Source organism: Drosophila albomicans, chromosome 2R, assembly GCF_009650485.2.
Source record: "Drosophila albomicans strain 15112-1751.03 chromosome 2R, ASM965048v2, whole genome shotgun sequence".
Classification (NCBI taxonomy): Eukaryota; Metazoa; Arthropoda; class Insecta; order Diptera; family Drosophilidae; genus Drosophila; species Drosophila albomicans.
In genome coordinates this window covers 30,735,449-30,754,506 of record NC_047631.2, presented here as the reverse complement: position 1 = coordinate 30,754,506, position 19,058 = coordinate 30,735,449, and the positions used below count along the sequence as shown (strand labels likewise).

Genomic DNA, 19,058 nt, shown 5'->3' with positions numbered 1-19,058 from the left:
TTAGTATTTCATATATTTTTATTTTAATTGATCTTCAACTATACATTTAAACTACACATATACATATACAAATACATATACATATATATATTTTGGTTTTCACAGACGTTCCAAGTATACTTTGATAAATACACATGCATATTATAGTACATAGGATTAACTGCTTTCATATCATATAACATCCAAAAAGAGAAATTGTTTTCGTTTATCTTTATGGTTTATCTGTTTTGTTTTGTTTGTTTTTTCTTTTCTATTCTTCTGGTTTGTTTTGTTGTTGGGAAACACGAGTATGCACAATATACAATAATTTGCTTAAATTCACTTTAAGTTTAACATTATTAGTTTAGGCATTAGTTCGAACAATTAACTAACATAATTGTAATGGAAAATAAATGCGCATAATTCACACTATAAAGCAACTGGAAACGATGCCACACATTGACTTCTACTTCTATATGTACTTGTAATTCGGATGAACTTAAAATAAAAGCTTTGACTTGCGAGTATTTGCCTAGAGTTTGCCTGCCGCTTGAGGATTAGTGCAAGGATTGGAAGGACTGGGTGTAGTCAGAGTTGTGGGTGGAATGACGGAAGCATTTTCCCGAGCACTGTTCTTGCACTGTGGTCAACTCTCAACGCTGGCGGCGACTAGCGAGGATGAGGACGACGCCGACAGCGGTGTCAATGCATCGATGGTCAGTCGTGTTGTTGTTGTTGCTGTTGCTGGAGCAGACGGAGGCGGAGGAGGAAGTGGTATTGAAGAGGGAGCAGCCGTCACAGTCGCATTGGACTGATTGCTGGCGTGAGGCTGGAACAGATTGAAGAGATTGGAATGCTGCATAAAGCTGCCCACCGACTTCAATGGACTGAAGAAATGCTCATGATTCCCACTCTGCACAGGCGGCGTCTGCAGTGGCTCCTCATAGCGATTGCTGAGATTATTGTTGTGCGTATCGCTGGACACATTCGAGCAGGTTGTATCGATGGAACTCATCAGCTTCTGTTCGCTGGTGCACGAGCATGAGCGGCTCTTCTTGCGTGAGTTGCGCGTCAACGCCGTCGACTTGCGATACTTTGGCTTGTGACCCGAATTCGATGATAGCGGATTCGTAGTGCCATCGATCACATAGACGGCACCGGGCATACTGGAGCGTGGCAGGGGCAAGCAGTGATCGCTGTTCGAGTTGACGGCCAGCAGCTTGGAGCGCAGCAGTTGCGGCAGTGATCCATTGCTGGGCGAGGTGCGTGTGGAGCTGGCATCCAGCTCCATTTCGCGCTTGAGTTCCAGCTGCAACTCCGTGGGCAGTTCGTTGTCCTGTGGCAGCCGCTGTTGGCTGTAGTAATCGGTGTCATCGGAGCGCAGCTTCTCCCGCATCACGCAAGCCAGCGAGCGACGAAGCTCAACGGGATCAACACCTTGATAGTTGACGTTGTTGGGCGGCACAAAGACATCCTCGTACTCGAGATCCTCGGGCAAACTAATGCCATCTTCGGGTCCCGTCGAGTAGTTTTGATTATCGTAGGAAAAGGCGCTGTCACAACGTTGCGGCTGCTGCTGCTGTTGTGGCAACGATTGAGCTGCTGTCGCCGGCGCCGAGATGGAGATGCTGCTGTCGTGATCGCTGAGCTGTGCCGCCTGCTGCTTGGCACTGGGAAACTCGTAGCTCACCTCGCCCAACTCGGCGCCACTCGAAGCCTCCATAATGTTCCACATATCCCGCTCAATATCCGTGGAAGCGGTAACTGCAGCGGCCACCGTTTGATTGATGCTGTTCACACACGGAGTGAGCACTCCACACTTGGGCAGGAGTTGTGAGTTCTTCAGCGCCTCCTGCTGCTGTCGCAGCCAAATGGGCGAATCTATAAGCAGCAAAAGGAGCAACATTAGCAGGGCACTCTTTGGGCATTAAAGTAGACGACGCGCACTCACACTCACCCACATACATGCGCGGCTGCGTGGAGCGCATATTGGAGTCCATCGACTGCAGACGATGCTGACTGGCCAGCGAGAAGCGATGCATCGCATCCGCCTGCTGATCAATGTCCACGCCCATCAGCTTCAGCATAAGGTTCTTCAAGGCCAGCCGAAAGTCCTTGAGGTGATAAGCGTACAGCACAGGATTCACCGCCGAATTGAGATGCGAGAGTATGATGCAGAAGAGCGTCAACTTGGGATGCACATAGCAATCGGGACAAAAGGCCTTGATGCAGTTGATCGTGTACAGCGGAATCCAGCAGATCATGAAGAACAGCACAATAATCGACAGATTCTGTGTGGCCTTCACATCACGCTTGCGTGCAGCTCCGAGGACACGCAACATCGTGCCTGTGTGTCCTGCTCGCCCCGGGGTCGTCACCTGCATCTGAGCTGTCGACGAGCGGCGACTGAGATCCGAGGCGGGATTCATGGTGACAATCTGACGCACTTGCCGTATGATCACGCGATAGATGTGAGTGTAGAAGGCGAGCATCAACAGTGCGGGCGTGATGATGGTGGCAAAATAGAGAAACACCAGATAGTTGTAGTCCATCACCTCGACAAAGAGACACTCCTGATCGTGCTGGACATCTGCATGCCAGCCGAAGAGCGGCAGGAAGCCAACAATGGTGCCAGCCACCCAGCACACCGAGATGATGACTGCAATGAATGAAAAGGGATGCACTGGATTAGCATAAAGACAATGTTGAAGCCCCTGCGATGTATTGTCAGTCTCCTTGACAGGCGCTGACGTCATTGCCACTGTAAGTGGGGGATGAAAGTTAGTCGCTGTCTCCACTAGTCGCTGTTTAGTGACTCAACAAATGCTAATGACTATCACAAATGTGTGCTGATGCTGCTGCTGCACTCTGGCAATGATATTGTTTGGCTTTGCATCCTCAGTGCATTGAACCATCTCATGCAGCACCACCACCAACAGCAGTCAAATGACGCACATGCTCAACACACACACACTATTATACTAACTAACTAACACAGCATCACACACGCCATCAACCCGAAATCACTTAAGCTTAGTTCTGTCTCAGTCAGTGGCTTTTATGGCTATTGCCTTTGCCTTTACTTTTGCCTACCTCATCAATGCTTAACCAAAAAACTTTATGCGTCTCGCCCAACACATTTTAATGCCTAACCAGCTAATTATTTTTTATCTATGTGGTGTGAGTGTATATAAAATCTAGATAGCGCAAAAAAAATGTGTTTTGTTTTAAGTATATAAGGTTTACAACTAAATGATAAGACACTAAAATAACTTTCCCTAATCTTTGTTACGTATTAGTTGCTCACTTTTTTAGCTCTACATTATTTTGGAACTACTATTTGATTTAAATAGTATGAAACATTTTAATTAAGTCATATAAGTTGATATATTTTTCTAAATAAAACGACCTTTATTATTAACAATTCAATTAAATTGAGTTGTAGAGAAAAATCCTAACAAAGTGATTTCATAATTGATTGATTGATAGTAATTTTATTAAGTTGTTTACTGCTGAAATACACTTGAAATAAACATCTATTTTTTGTATCACTTTAAATCTTTAAAAGTCACTGATGATAATTAAATTAAATTCCCAACTAAGCAGTAGAAAATAGTCCGTTTGATTTATAATAACTTCTAAAGGTTATTCTATATATATTTTAATTATATGGCCTAGCTTTGAAAAAATAGTTGGTATATCATGTTCCGTTTAAAGTCAACAATAATGTTTACATGTTGTACATGTCAACCTTGACAGTTTTATTTGGTTAATTATCAATATTAAATGAAGAAATAAATACACCAACATTATCTATTACTACGGCTCTAGTATTTCAAAATCAATCCCAGACTAAATTATATCCCTTTAAAGATTTATCTTGCCCCATATTTCTGTTGCATTCTATTCAGCAACACGAGCACATTTAATAAACAATTTACAGAAAAAAAGGACTATCTTCTCGACAGCTATCAACTCTTTTGTTTCCAGCTGCCGCCTGCCACAAAAGCCGCAAGTTAAACATGACAGCTGGTTGCATGCGGGCAAAACAAAAGGCAATATGCAAGTAACGAGGACTAGTTGGCAATATGTTGATTTGTTGGTCATTAGCAGCGCTTTGTTGCAACCACAAAGGCGAGACAATGGAAAGTGTATGAAAAGTAAAGATGCCTCTTCTCTTGGGGAACTTACCAATGGCAGTGCGAGTGCGAACATTGCGGGAATAGGCCATCGGATAGAGGATGGCCCAATAGCGATCGACGGACACAGCAACCAGGCAGAAGATGGAGATGGTGCAGAGCACGACCAACAACGAAACGGTGAAGAGACACGCATGCAGATTCTTGGGCAAACCAACCGAGGCCAAGATGGCAAATGGAATACCCAAGGAACCGACAAGGAAATCAGCCATGGCCAGCGAAACGATGTAGTAATTGGTGCGACGACGCAGCTTTCGTTCACGGCGAAACACAATGATGACCATCAGGTTGCCAATGATGCTGAAGATGGCGACGAGCACCTCGAAGACGGTATACGGAATGTCAAACTCGATGCCCTCCTGCACAATTGGTTTGGTCGTCGTCGCCTGATACTGTGAGATTGGCAGACTGATCCATTCTTTGGACTGCTTGGACGTGGAGAAGGCAAAATCGCTGTACGAGAAAAATCGAAACTCGGACATGGTTTCGATGCAGTTTCTTTCTCTCTCTCTTTCTGGAATTGACTAATTAATTGTGGTGTGTGTGTGTTTTTTTTTGTTTGTGTATTTCTTTTCTGTTGTTGTTTTCAATTATGTTGTGCGGTGAGGCGCGTTGCTTTTAATTGACTCTGCAGCGGGGCATGGACATAAATAACACATGTTGCAAGTGCACGTTGCGCATACGCCATGTTCGCCGTGTAAACTTTCTGTTCGTTGTCCCACAGTAACAACGCGTCCTTCATGTAGCTGAAAGTGAAAAGAAAAAAGAGAGTGAGAGTGAGTGAAATTAATCATTGTTCGGCACGTTTACACCACGATATTGTATCGAGAGTATATATATAAGTAATTGTGGCAATTTTTTAGTGCAATAAATTGATAAATATTTGCCAAAAATACGCTCAGCAGTCGATAACAGCGCCAGCTTGTCGTCTAAAAATATACAACAACAACAACAACACTATCTATTTATCTAGCTATCAGCTTTTGTGGCTGCTTCGCGTGCTGCGACCAAAAGGCCAAAACAAATGAACTCGCTTTAGCAGCGCTTGCACAGGATTCGCGACTTGTTTACCGCAAGTTGAGCATGAAAGTGCAGCAAATTGTGGCAAGCGAAGCGTGCGGCAAACGTTCGCACTTTAGCTCTTGCTTTTGCATCAATCAAGCGTTGACAACGAATTTTGAGAGGGCGCGAGCGCGGCATGAAAACGTTTTCCATTTAATTGGCCTGCCAGAGCGTTGTCCTTGGCGATTTATCAGCAAACACTCACAAACAAACATGTGAGTGCAGCTAAGTGAATTTTGTGGTAACTGACTCTCAAAGCAAATGGCACACTTCATCATAAAAGCGAGCGACACTTTAAGTGGGCCGTCTCTCTCTAACTACCTCTCTTTCTCTCTCTTTCTATCTCCCTCTACAACTGTCTCTCCTGGCAGTTAGAGAAAAGGCTTGTCAAATTAACGCTGCGCTTTGGGGCCAAACGGACATGTCATAAACGATTGCCGTTCATTTATTGGACCTTGGAATTTATTACTTATTTTGGTCTTAGCCAAATCGACCCTGTGACGCTCCTTTCCTCCTCCTCCTCTTTGTTCCCCTTTGTTGCTACCCGTTCCCTCTCTCGCTCTCTCTCTCTGGGGAGCTGTGCTGGTTGCGTGCTGATGTCGGTCATTTTGCCGTAAGTCGTTTTGCGTAATTGGCTTTTGTCTAATTAATTCATTTTGAATGGCATTTACAACGTTGTTCAACAGGCAGCAGCACTCGCTAGTTGGCAACAAGGAGCTCTCTCAGCTATTGTAAAGTGGCATTTGGTATTCGACTTTGAGAGGGAAAAGGTTTCGTAGGGGAAGAGGTCTGCGCCCTTGTCCATTTCCATAGGCATTCGCATTTGTATTCCAGTTAAAAAGCAGCTCAAACAATCAGCAAATGGGCAATTGTTAACCTTTCTGTCGCCATCGCTGTTTTGCTGTTCGCTGCTTTGTTGCTGCCGTCTGTATTGATTTAATTAATTTGGCTAATACAATTAGCGCCTTTGGCCTTCTGTTTACACTTTAATACAATTGCGTGCGAGAAATTTCAAAAGTCTTGTTGCTTGTCCCAGTTCAATGCACCAAGCACCCGCAACTTTGATTTGTTTGAAGTCATTTGATATGCAATATGAAACGCTTTCAATGACAAGCATAATTAAAATCGTTGCCTAGGACACAAAACACAAGACACACACACCAACACACACATAGTCGGTGTACGTGAGTGGCAAATCAATTCCTTGTGGTCTCCCTTGTGACACAGACCTTGGGCCCAGCAGCTTCTTCTTCTACACTCTATGCGGACATACACTGCGTATGCGTAACACACACATAACCATAACTCATACGCCCCTATGCGCAACCCTTTGAACTGTGCTCAACTTCTTCTTCAACTTTTTTTTCCCCGTTTTGCGTGCTTTCATAACCATAAAATCAGATGATGAAGATGACATTGTGGAATCGTGTTCTTCCCTTTCGCTGCTCAGTTGCAATTGCAGCTGCTGTCAGCATCAGCTGCAAAGTGGCTCTTAACACGCTTTGGCCTTGCTATCGAATCTCTTTTTTTTTGGCAAACACTCGAAAAGTGCTCCCAACTGGCTGCGTTTATCTTAATGCATTCTGCTTGCTTGCCCTCTGACTCTCTCCCCCTTTCCTCCTTCATCCTTTGTAGTTTTGCGCGAATGAATTTTCTCTGCAACTGCTGCTTGCAGACCTAGAAATGATTCATAGCATAATTCTACATTTAAACTCGGATGGAGCCACTTAATTATTTTTGCCTCAACTTTGCAATGATTCAGTCATAAAAATAGCGCAAATTCCAAGGTTCATTTAATCGTTAATAAGGCAAATAATAATACTAAAGCAACTGATAATGGCAAGGCATAACTCTGCCACATTTTGCAACTTTAACTGCAACTCGTATAAATACCATTATATTTTCAATGCAATGAGTTTCATTGCCTGCAAATATGGAGCAAGATTAGCTGCAATAATGAAAAGAAAAGAAATTAAATGAGTGTTCAGCAATGTGGTTTATATGTATGTTCAATGTGGGTATGTTTACCCTCTGCATTGAATTACCATATAAAAATACATTTGAAAGCTATTGGTACCGGGTATAAAATTAACATAAAAGAAAGCTACAATCGAGCGTGCAAAGCAGTGCGGTATTAATTTTAAAATAGACCACATTAATATACCACAAAAGTTCTAAAAATATACTGAATTCTACTTTTGGTATAATGATATAGTACTACATCCAAAATATATCCAAAAGAGCAAAATATACCAGATTGTCAACAAAAGCAACTAAGCCCCGTAGTAAAAAGGCGTTTTTTCCCATACAAAAGAATTTCTTAAATAACATTTCCGATCGGCAGGCAGACAGACAGACTTGGCTATATCGTCGTTGACTCTGATCAATAATATATATACTTTATAGGGTCGGAGATGCCTCCTTCTGCCTATTACACACATTACCTGAAAGCACAAGGTTATAATACCCTCTTACCTTATGAGTAGCGCGTATAAAAATAAATCAAAATAACTATTAGAATGAATTCTACTTTATATCAACAGCCCATTAATTTCTACCATTCTTAGACTGTTTATCTTAGGTTCTTCTGGAAGCAAATATATACTTATATGCGAATACCTGAAATTCCCATATTTGAGCCTTTAAAAAGCAATTAAGAAGCACTTCTATCAGCATGCAAAAAATATATACCCTATGCACATTCTTTGCAGTTCAAATTTGCTTTTTTAGCTTACTCATCACGCAGAGTCATTAATTTTTGTGTTTAATTTAAAAATAAATACAAGTGGTTTAGCGCGACTTTGGTTTAGCTTGACTTAGAGCTAAACCTAAACCTATTTTAAACAAAATTGATTACTACTTCAACATTGTTATGTTTGCTTCAAATCAAAACAAGGTGTGAATAATTGTTGAATTCTTAAAATTGAAAATACTCTTTTTATATTGAAAGGGAAAAAGGAATCAAATTGCCACCTAAAACAATTGCAATTCAAACTTGGCAAGAGAAATGGTTTATGGTAATAGGGAAAACAAGAGCAACAAATGAATTGTAATTAATGAATTGCAGCTGTTCGGCAAGGAAGCTATTTGGATTGAAATCGCATTTATCTTGAGTTCAATTCGTTTGGTATTTAAAGGCGAGAGTAAGGGACAGAGATGAGAAAGAGAGAGAGTGAGAGTGTGACAGACTATTTTCACTTCAATTCGCTTGGCATTTGCAATAGAGTAGTGGAGAGAGAGATAGTGAAAGAGAGAGAGAGAGAGAGAGAGAGAAAGAGAGAGAGAGAGAGACAGGGAGAGAGTGAGAGAGACACAGATAGAGAGAAAGAGAGAGAGAGTGATAGAGAGAGAGTTAGAGTGACAGATTAAAGAGAGAGAGTCAGTGAAGTAGCGTGTGCAGTTAATGAGTTTTAAAACTGAATGAACTCAATGAGTAATCGCAGTTGAATCTGAAAGCTAAAAGCTGCTGCTTGCCGTCTGGCATTGCGTATCATGAATGAGAATGCCGTCGCAATAGGAATTCATATGAATTCACTGCGAATGGGGCAGCAATAAAAAAAGGGCTCAAATGGAGATTGAGAGAGAGCGACAGCACACGACGATGCCTTATCAACAACAGAGTTAATCAGAGTGACATATGTATTATCAATGTATCAATATATTATGTAGCTACATCGGAAGTATGCATTATAATGAACAGACATTTATTTGTTTTGGGTATTTTGGTATTTGCTGTTTACATGTTGACATCACGTGAGCCGTGTTGCAACTGCCTTTTACCGTTGTGTCCGTTGTTGCTGCTGCTGCGAACTACGCAATTCGAATCGCAACTGGAATTGCAATTGGCGACAGACGTGCGACATCATGACGTAGCTAGTTTACTTTGGACTATCCCATCACTCAAGTAGCTGGCTTTCCCTTACTCCCCTTACTCTCCCCCGTTTTCTGGTGGCATGTGCTGTGCGGCACATGTGACGCGCTTCCCATGTCAGCGACGGGGCAAATAAACGAAGCGAGGCGTTCGTCTGCTGGCCTTAGATAAATATGCGCAACAGTGTTAAGCGAGTGAGTAAGCAGTGAGGACAGAGGACAGAGAGCAAACAACACATGTGCACAAGTGATAATTTCGGCAATTGCTAAAGGTAGCAGAGGCTAAGCACTTCCCTCCCTTCTCCACTCTCCCTCCTCTTTGGCAATTGGTGATTTGTTGTACATTGTCCTGTCAGGGGGCTCACATGTTGCTATCAGCAATTGCTCATCAATTGTTCACATATTTCAATTGCCAGCAACAACAACAGCAACGAGTTGTTATCGGCTTTGGTGTAAACATATAAGTAAATTGCACGTAATTAAATGTTATGAATTTGTTATCAATCTCCAGCCATTTTTGCTATGCTAGTTTCCATTTCCTAGCCTAATTTGCAATTCATATTGCAAGATGAAAAGTCCAGTGAATTGATTAGTTTCTTCCTCTAGTGAAGCCTTGTGCCTTGACACATGGCACTCGACTCCAAATCAATCAAACAGCATGCGACAAAGCCTGCTCCTAATGCCAACTTGAGTACGAGTATTTCACAATATTTGGCAAAAGCTCCCATCCACCATGAGTTCCCATGAGGTTGTCCCATGTCTCCGCTGCGTATGAGTAATATTCTATGCTTCAACTAATTTCACAACAAGCTCTGTGTTCTGGGCATTGCTTCCGATGGAAACCATAAAGCCGCTCCCTCACACACACACACACACACCCACTCATAAAGGAAGCCTCTCGTTGTTGCTGTTGTCGACTCTTTTGTGTAATTGCAGAGGCCGCAAGTTGTGGCCCATTAAAAGAAGCTGTGATTGAATTCGCCTTCAGCTTACGCTTCAAGAGTCACCGAAAGTCACCAAGCAAATCCATCATACCCAATCCCAATCCCAGTGCCATAATCCTACTCCAATAGAGTCTTTAAAGCTGGCCTGCCAAAAAGTCCGCTGCCAAGGACACGGCAAACAAACGCCGAGTCGTGACTTTGCATAAGAAAGCGAAAGCGAAAGCAAAGTCGTCTTTTTTGTGCCTGCTTATCCGATTTTTGCGTTGGGCGTCCAGTTAAACACTTTAAGAGGATAACGACTAAAAACCTTAAGAACAAGAGGAAAAGACACACAAACCAAGCAAATATTTACAGAAGCAATAAAGATTCTATTGATGTTTGCTTGTTTTACAATATGGGAGAAGGATTCGCTTCCATGCACTGAATTGGCCTTTCATTGACATTGGGATACTTCTTCTACGTATGTTTGTGATACAAAATGGCAAATGACAATTGGGTGCCACCTTGGCATTCCCATTCCGAATCCCATTTATATTTGCACCCACATCCCACAGAGCAGAGAGACAGCGCACACATCGTTTGCATTTTTGTTGATTTTGGCGCAATGACACGCATCTCGTTACAGTTGCCAGTCGACCCTCCCCCCTCTGACCCTCGCCTTGGCTATTTGCGCAGCAGTTTGTCCTAGACATCCTCTGTCCACAAAACGTGAAAATGCGTCTAAGGAGCATGAGAGAATGCCACAGAGTCACAGCTCTAGAGAAGTTGAGAAGCCAAAGCCGCTGCTGACAAGTCAGCTTATGAACATCTCCTGTCAGCTAATGTGGATTCTGCACTTTTCCACATGACAGCTCGTAAATTTTCACGTTTTACAACTGTGTTCCTGGCAATGGAGTAATGATTAAACTGCGTCTATTTGTTAGCTACACTGCCACACAGTTCATCTCACACTACCTTATTCTATATTAATAAACTCACTCTTCATTCTTTAACAGAATTATTCAAGCAAAAGGAAAACAAAAGGAAAACAACACAAGTTATGAGGTAACATTTATTATAGTTACTGCTAATATTATATTAGTTGCTTTCATAAACTATTATTTTGCAGAGTCAAACACTTTTTGATATATATGGGGAAAAAGTGTATTTTAAAGACAATTTAAGAAATTGTTTATTTTAATATCAGTTTACTGTACTTTATATATTTGCATATTAATGAGTTATTTTACATAATAATAATGAGAGTTATTCATTATTGTGAATAAGAATAGCTTATTAATTTGTTTATTAAGATTCTCAAAAAAATATTTAATATGAAAATATATATAGCAGTGAAAATATAATATAATATTAAAACATGTTTCTGATATGAACTTTAGTTACTTTTATATAGTAAAAATATATTTTTTTGTTTTTCTACTTAAGAGTTGCAGTTCATATGAAATTCAATCATATTTTAGGTACCTAAATTGACCATTAAGTGTAAATAAAACAGAGAAATAGGGTCTAGTAATATTTTATAATACGTAATTAAAGACTTTTTGAAATAGAGCAATAAATGCTTTATGCTTATTTAGAAAAAATGTTATTGGTAAAATTTGAACACTCTTAGTTAAAGGACTGACTCAATAAGTAGACTATAAATCTTTTTAAATTCAATAAATAAAATGAGAATTTATATTTGTAGTCTAATTTTATTTATTGAATATCAAAGATATATAATCTAGTCAGTCCCTTAACAGTAAATAAAAGAATAACATATCATTATTATAGTCTACTTTTATTTATTGAATCTTTTCTTCCACTAAGGGTGATAAAATTTCATAATTAACAAATCAAAGCAATTCACATAGTACTTAAAATAAAAAAAAAATGATTAAAGGCAAATCAAAAACTAGCTTAATTTTGTCCACTATTCACAGTGTGCACTGAGCAAAACGTTGACTTGCCCCGTCGACAGCATATTGAAATGTTTTGTCAACAGTGTCTGCTGTCAGTTTGCGGCCCGAAACTGTCATAAGTCAATGGCTGCGAAATGAGCGTTTGCTCGGCAGTTAAATTTAATTACAATGCCCAAAAGCGGCCATTCGCCAATTGTTGTAACTGGAGAACGGGCAACTGTGGGCAGCTGTGGAAGAAGATGGGAGGAGAAGGGGATCGAGGGACGTCAGAGTCGAGAGCTAATGATGTGTGGGGCAATGCGGAGGCGCTTCATTAACGGCGTCACAAGTACGTGACCTCCTGACCATTGGGGTAGGCATCCTTTGGAGCAAGGACTGTAGTTAAAACTAAAACCATTTCAACAAGTGGCGCACTTAGTTGAAACTTAATAAGTCCTGCCACTGTACACTGTGAGAAATTGCGAAGCCAACTCTCAAAGTAAATCCTCTTATCAAGTTTTTATTTTCTTCGTCTGCTAGCTCAAAGTTGCTCATTTCCGGCGGATGTGATTCGCAAGTGAAAAAAGAAAGAAAAATATTAATGCAAGCTGCGTGCTTCGTGCTGTGAGGGACAAGAAAGGGGTGTGGTCAAGAAAGCGCGACTGCGATTGGGATTGAGTTTGGAATTGGAATTGCGTTTTGCGTTGGGCCACCTGGGCAGCTAATCTCGACAGTTGAAAGTCATTAAACACATTTGATTGCCTTGCAGCTGAGCAACAAATTGAGCGGCATTTGCATTTAAACGATCCACGATTCTTTATTTTTATTTCGATATACGAGTATATATGTGGAAGCCAACGCCAAATTGGCAGCCATAACAATGGCCAATAAAAATTATTATTAAAATGTCATTTCATTTAATGTTTGTATATTTTGTTTCATTCTTTATTTTTGTACTTTGTTTATATCTGTTATTCTTTTTTGACAAATCTGACAAATGGCTGTGTGACGTTAGAGCCAAGGATTGGTCGAAGCGAGGCGACGTGCAATTGTTCAGGTACGCCATGGCGTCCGATCGTTAATACTATATAATTCGAATATTTCATATTTCATTTTTGGGTGGTTTGCTCCCCGTTTGCCAAAATTGGGGTGGCGATGAAGTGAGTCATCTAGCTGGCTAAATAAATAAATAACAAATATTCTTGGATAGTGTTAAAAGTCGAAATTAACACGATGAGTGTGTCAGCTATTTATGAATGTGCTGCGTTGAATACTTTTGGCGAGTGCTGTGCGTAATTCAAGCTTATGATTTATTTCGCACACATGATTAATTAAGCCAGCAGACAAATCGCTTAACATGGATCAACTAAATGAGTGACTGAGTGACTGATTGACTGACTGACTGATTGATTGACTGACTGACTGTGTGCGGCAGCAATTACGCTCAATATTAATGTGCAATGTGTGCACTGACGAATTTCCCATCGACTGCTGCCTCCACGTGCAGCTGAGTCTTATGTGTGTGTGTGTATATATGTGTGTGTGTTTGTGGGGGTGTCTACTGATTGGTTGCCAAAAAGGCGGCGACACAAATGTGTGGCAATGATGTGCTGCTGTCCGCATGTGGCGAACTTCCTCCTCCATCCACGTAACGAGACACATCTTTATTTTTGTAATATTTTAATCAAGCATCGGCACGACTACAAAACGCAATTTGCCACAACTCAAGTAATCCACTTTAGACGACACAAGCATACACTCTCTATATATCTATCTCTCTCCCACTCTCCCTCACTAATCCCCACAGCCAGTAGCAAACTGCAAGCGAACAACAACAAAGTGGACTGCATTATTATGAAAGTTTATATGAGGCTCAGCGGCAAATGGAAAGTTATGACTAAGGCAAGGAAATGGAAATGCTTCAGGGGTAGTTGTTGTTGTATGCCAATTTCTATGCTGATCAATAGACAGCATTCAAAAGGTTGCTAAGTGCAGAGCATTCTATATATAATATGTGATTTCGGGGAATTCTTTGCAGTTGAATAAATGATTAAACAAATATTTGTGCAACACTTTAAAGTGGCTCTTAAAGGTGTCAAACTCAAATGGCATGTAAATAAAAAGCAGGCGAGCGACCAGAGCAAAGGTCACATGGTCAGCAAGGAGAACAATGTGTGTGTGTGTGTGGCAAGCATGTGTCTTCTGTATGTGTGCGTGTGGCAGCTTAACTGCCCGCAACGTGCCACAGACACAAGCTACAAGCTGCACGACGTCGTCGACATCGTAAAGGGTGCCATTAAAGTGGCCAAGTGCTGTCAACATTAGCTCAGCCACGCCCCAACCGCCCACACCTTCAGCGAACCGCCTGCGAACAGCGTTTTATCCTTGGGGATTGTGCCAGGCATCCATCATATTCTGTATTCTTGTGCGAATGAACGTGCTGTCAAAATATTGACACTCGCTCTTTAGTTAACCCGAAGGTCAACTGAACATTAATTGCACAGCAGCAACATTTAGGGGCGTATCATATATGTAACATATATAACATATGCGTATATGTTGCATGCCACAATAATAAATCTGCAACACTTCGCAGCCTCAATCAATTTATGGCACATGCCAATTTGCCATTGCAATTAGCAGCATAGTTATTTTCTAATTGAATGTTAATTGAAGTGTTCAAAACTTTTCGTTCGATTCGATTCGGGTTTTCGGTTTGTTTGTTTGCCAATGGCGAACATGCTAAAATCGACGGCTGTTTACGGATTCGTGACTTACTTTTAATTCAAATAATCAAAACCAAATCAGACTTGTCCACTCTGCCTCAGCTTGTTGTGCGGTTTTTTGGCAACAGTAACAAGAGCAATAAACAGCATAAGTAAACAAAAACAAATAAACAGTCAAAATTTTGCCGCAAACAAACTGGAAATATCTCTCGCAATCTCATCTCGCTCATTTTGCAGGTTGACGAAATGTGTTTTTATATACATATGTATATTTAAAATATTCATCAATGAGCTGGTGTCATGTCGTACCAAGTAAATGTGAGTGTAGCTCGAGCTCAGCTCGATTCCCTCAGACAGGCACTAATAAGTCCAACATTGCGCATTCGCACCGTTGCACACACAAGCAGTTCAAGCTCAAAATAAACGCATAAGAGCTCGTGGCAAAAGTCTAAAGATAGCAGGCAAATGCCAGATGTATTTTAAAAGGATTATTAGGTTTATTTTTCCATATGATTTATAGAAATAAATCATGTTTCATGGAAGCACAAACCGCACAAACCGGAAGCACAATGCCAAATTCTAAGTAATTATTCAAATCAAGAGCAGTGCAGATAACTCAGTTTAATTATAACAACGAAAATTAGTCAAATTTATGTTTAGCTGATAAACTGCTCAAAAATAAATGCGAAATGAACTGTAGCAAAATAAAAGATGAAGTCATTTGTCATTTGTCATGCCATCGAATTTAAGAATGGAATGTGCATATTTTTATCAATATTTTATTTAAATATTCATTATTTATAATGCAATATTTATATGCAGTATGGCAAACATATTTATTTAATATTTATAATACAATATTTATATGCATTAAAGCAAACATTTTTATTTAAGTAGAAAGGGAGTGCTCTCTATCTTAATGCTTGGAACTATCTGCATCTGCATCTGCATTTATGATTGCATTTTCTAAAGTGTGCGTCTGTGCAATCTTCACTCACTCGATGCACGTTGGGCATTTGGGAGGCTTAACCGGAAACTTTTAATTTAATTAATTTATACACAAAGGCGCAATCAACAGAAGACGATTGCGATTGCGAATGCGACTACAAAATGTCAGGCAGAGCCCCTTCGACCGCAGTGAATGCATGTGAAATTGCGGTTACCAGCGAGGGCAGCGAATGCATCTGTGAGATACACGCAGCTATATGGATAGATAGATAGACAGACTGCTAGCTTTCAAGATGATTTGCCCTGGCATTGCATTTGGCTAGCATTTTGCTCGATTTGTTTTGAGATATGCGAACAGTTTTTGCCCATAATTCAAATAGCAGCGGGAGCTGATCAACTGCTGTGGCTGCCAATTCTTCCTGGGTCTTGGGGGCGTATGAGCAATGGCCTTCGTGCTGGCAACAGGTGAATTTGCGTTTTCTTTTGGCATTTCCCTCGCATGTACTTTAGTTGATTCAGTTGTGCCGACTACAGATGAATTGCTGTGAGAGAGAGAGCGCACTCGATTGACCGGACGGAAGCCGCAATTAGCAATTAGCAACATTATTAATTTATCAAAAATCAACTAAGTGGCAAACGACGACTCAAACAAAACGCAACGCAACGCAGCGTTCAACGTTCAACAGGTCAGCAACAGGTGACTCGAATATAAATATTTACATTAAGCATAATATCAGTTTACTACGCTTCTTCCCTTCTCTCTCTCACACTCTTCTAACACATTCTCCCATCCTATTTTTATTGATTTTTTTACTGTCCGTTCCCTTCTTTGTAGCATATGTTTAATGTATGCAAATATGAGCAGACAGAGCAATTAGAATGGTCAGTATATGGATAATAACTACAGTTGTAACCTTCAGTAATCCGATTTGCGATGCGCAGGAAATAAAACTACACACTTCACATCAAAAAAAAAACAAGCTGTAGCCGGATTCGACTTCAAATAAAATTAGAATACGCATAAACTCATCACGATAAAATTGTTTAAGCAAACAGTGAAATAAATGTGTTACCTGAAGTTTCTAATTGTATTTGTTGCAAAGTTTTCCACACACACACACTCACAAAATTGCTTCACTTTTTATATATTTTATGGACAGTCGATAAATAGTAGACTGCAATGGTTTATCCACAATAATAACAACAAAAACACTTCCGGAAGCAGGTTTTCAATTTCACTTTAGTGGCTCCTAATTAGTGTGAATTTTTGCAACAGCCACAGCGGATGGATGAGGGGGTTAAGCAGGGGGATTCACTTGAGGGAGGCAGACAAAAGAGTTTCTCGGTGGCTGACACCTGTTGCTTGAATTAAACTCGAAACAAAAAAACTTCAAATGACGCGCGATTGGCGCGCTAATTCAATTGACACTTTGACTTCGATTTGGATTTGAATTCGAATTTGAATTTAAGTTTGGCACGGCACTCGTCACTTTGCAATAAATAAAGTTGATGGAAAACTTCAGTTTGGCGTCGTTTTCATTGACAACTTATATTTGTGATGAATTCTTCAATTCGATTCGTATTCATATTCGCTTTCGCACTGGAATTCGTATTCGCATTCGCATTTGAATTTGGAATTTGATTTCGATTTGGAATTGGAATTGGTTATGGAGTTAGCTTTTTATTAAGTTTTATTATTTGTTGCTTTTTTTTATTCGCGTTTATTATTTATGTTTTGTGTTGGCACATTCGCGCCTCTGCTGCGAAATTCATCCGCGCTGCCCAACGCTCGATGGCAAAATGCGCAAACAATTTGCTGGGATACGGCGTTATTTGCCGCCGGATAGCAATAGCAATAATACACACGTAGTAGCATAAGCTAACGCGATAGCCGTAGGGAACGTAGGCTGCGACTTCGGCTGCGACTCGGACTGCGACTGCGACTGCGGTGACGACGACAACGACGACGACTGCGACTGTTGTTGTGACTTTGCGACTGTTGCGCAGCGTTTGCTCGGCAACAGCCCGACGCGGATTCGACTGGATTCGGGCAGGCGAGAATCCCCCACAGTTCTCACATCCCATTGTCATTGCCAGAATGTTGAATACACTCACAAACACTCACTCACACACATTAATTTTGTATTCGGTGGTGAGTTTCGGGATGATTGTTCTATGGCTGCTTCCATTTGAAGTTCGCACTTGCCTCAATAACATAAAAAGACAAGCCGGAAAAATCGACGTATGAATGTTTATTGTATTCGCTTTTTAGTAGCGCATAAAATTCGCCCGCAAATCTGTGTATTAAGCATACGCCATGCTGGCCGACGTCTGCGTCGTCTGCGCTACTGTGGCGTTTATTTTTGGGTAGCTCGTTGTAAATCGCTCTTCTTTTACATTCTCAGGGACAAACGGCCCCCAAAAATATATATCAATAATGTATAAATATCTAATTTAGATATACACAAATCTATATTTCGATTTCGTCATTGTTGTACTTTGACATTTTAAATGAACGAGCGCGACTGTCAGAATTGGCGGCACTTTCAATCAGCATCGACAGCCAGCCCGCATTATTGAAATTGATGACCATCGTTGACATCCAACGGGAATTGCCGCTGCCGCCTGCCGCCTGCCACATTGCCGAAATGTGTGAAGTGGAGTGTGCCACCACCTTGACTGGCATTGAGCCTTTTGGTGGTGCACGTGTGTCGAAGCTCGAAGCGAGGCAACCTAGACCCTGGACAGGCCAATGACTCGGATGTGACGAACTGCACGCAGCAATCGTTTGATAGCTCAATCAAATGGCCTATGAATATGGCCAAAATCAATTTGTGCTACTTTGCAAGCCGATTTATGAGCTAGCGCCCAGCTTGTTAGCAGTTCAATCAAAATTGTTTGCCGCATATTAATTGAACCACCGCACTACGACGCTGGCTGGGGCACTGGGCACGATCGTATTATATCGCTTTTTGTTATTATTAATGCTTTACATATACATATATGGAAACATCCATTTATTGACGTTTGACGCACGTGACGGACTTGCAGAGTTGCGTTTGCCTACCCCCCAACTCTCGCTCTCTCCCACTCTTTCGGTCTCCAAAGCTCTCCAATTGATACCCGCACTTTAGCGATACGAGTACCACACACAAATAAAAACAAGTGGCCAGCCATATACATTTTTATTTGCATTTCATTTCGGTATGCGTCCAAATACTTCAATAAATTCCTTCTGGTTATTACATCATAACACTTACACCTTTTTAGAATCCGTTGACGCAGCCTTTTAAATCATTTTTGAATTGCAAATTCCTGGCGCGCTATAAAATATATTCGAAAGTTCTTTATACAAGCTGCGCCGAAGGTGCGCGTCTCTGCTAAGTGTGGCTGTCCATGCTAAGCATCGCTTTCATGTTATACAAATATTGGCATACATTTAGTATGCCT

General features: G+C 41.0%; 1 protein-coding gene and 1 long non-coding RNA gene across 4 annotated transcripts; one reads left to right on the top strand and one right to left on the bottom strand.

Moving 5' to 3' along the window:
• Positions 1 to 77: 77 nt before the first annotated feature.
• LOC117574855 (uncharacterized) lies at positions 78 to 17,318 on the bottom strand. Of its 3 annotated transcripts, none has more exons than XM_034258867.2 (4): positions 16,682 to 17,318; positions 4,171 to 4,924; positions 1,931 to 2,638; positions 78 to 1,860 (listed from the first exon to the last, which is right to left on the bottom strand). In XM_034258867.2, exons 2-4 carry the CDS (start codon positions 4,658 to 4,660, stop codon positions 626 to 628), a joined length of 2,433 nt encoding a protein of 810 aa, XP_034114758.1. In that variant the 5' UTR covers positions 4,661 to 4,924; positions 16,682 to 17,318; the 3' UTR covers positions 78 to 625. The 3 variants fall into 3 exon arrangements, with proteins under 3 accessions (XP_034114758.1, XP_034114760.1, XP_034114759.1); XM_034258869.2 differs by having other exon boundaries at positions 1,937 to 2,638; XM_034258868.2 differs by lacking the exon at positions 16,682 to 17,318 and adding an exon at positions 7,134 to 7,152.
• Positions 16,149 to 16,564, top strand: LOC117574858 (uncharacterized). The gene is made up of 2 exons (XR_004572819.2): positions 16,149 to 16,294; positions 16,444 to 16,564. It is a non-coding gene; the product is annotated as an uncharacterized LOC117574858 (long non-coding RNA).
• Positions 17,319 to 19,058: the final 1,740 nt, after the last annotated feature.

Bases quoted from the DNA above. Each gene is read 5' to 3' on its own strand.
- LOC117574855 (XM_034258867.2), bottom strand. From the start codon at position 4,660: ATGTCCGAGTTTCGATTTTTCTCGTACAGCGATTTTGCCTTCTCCACG. The intron at 2,639-4,170 runs GTAAGTTCCCCA...CATTCATTGCAG, and splicing joins TCGCACTCGCACTGCCATTG to TCATCATCTCGGTGTGCTGG. The intron at 1,861-1,930 runs GTGAGTGCGCGT...TGCTGCTTATAG, and splicing joins GCGCATGTATGTGGGTGAGT to ATTCGCCCATTTGGCTGCGA.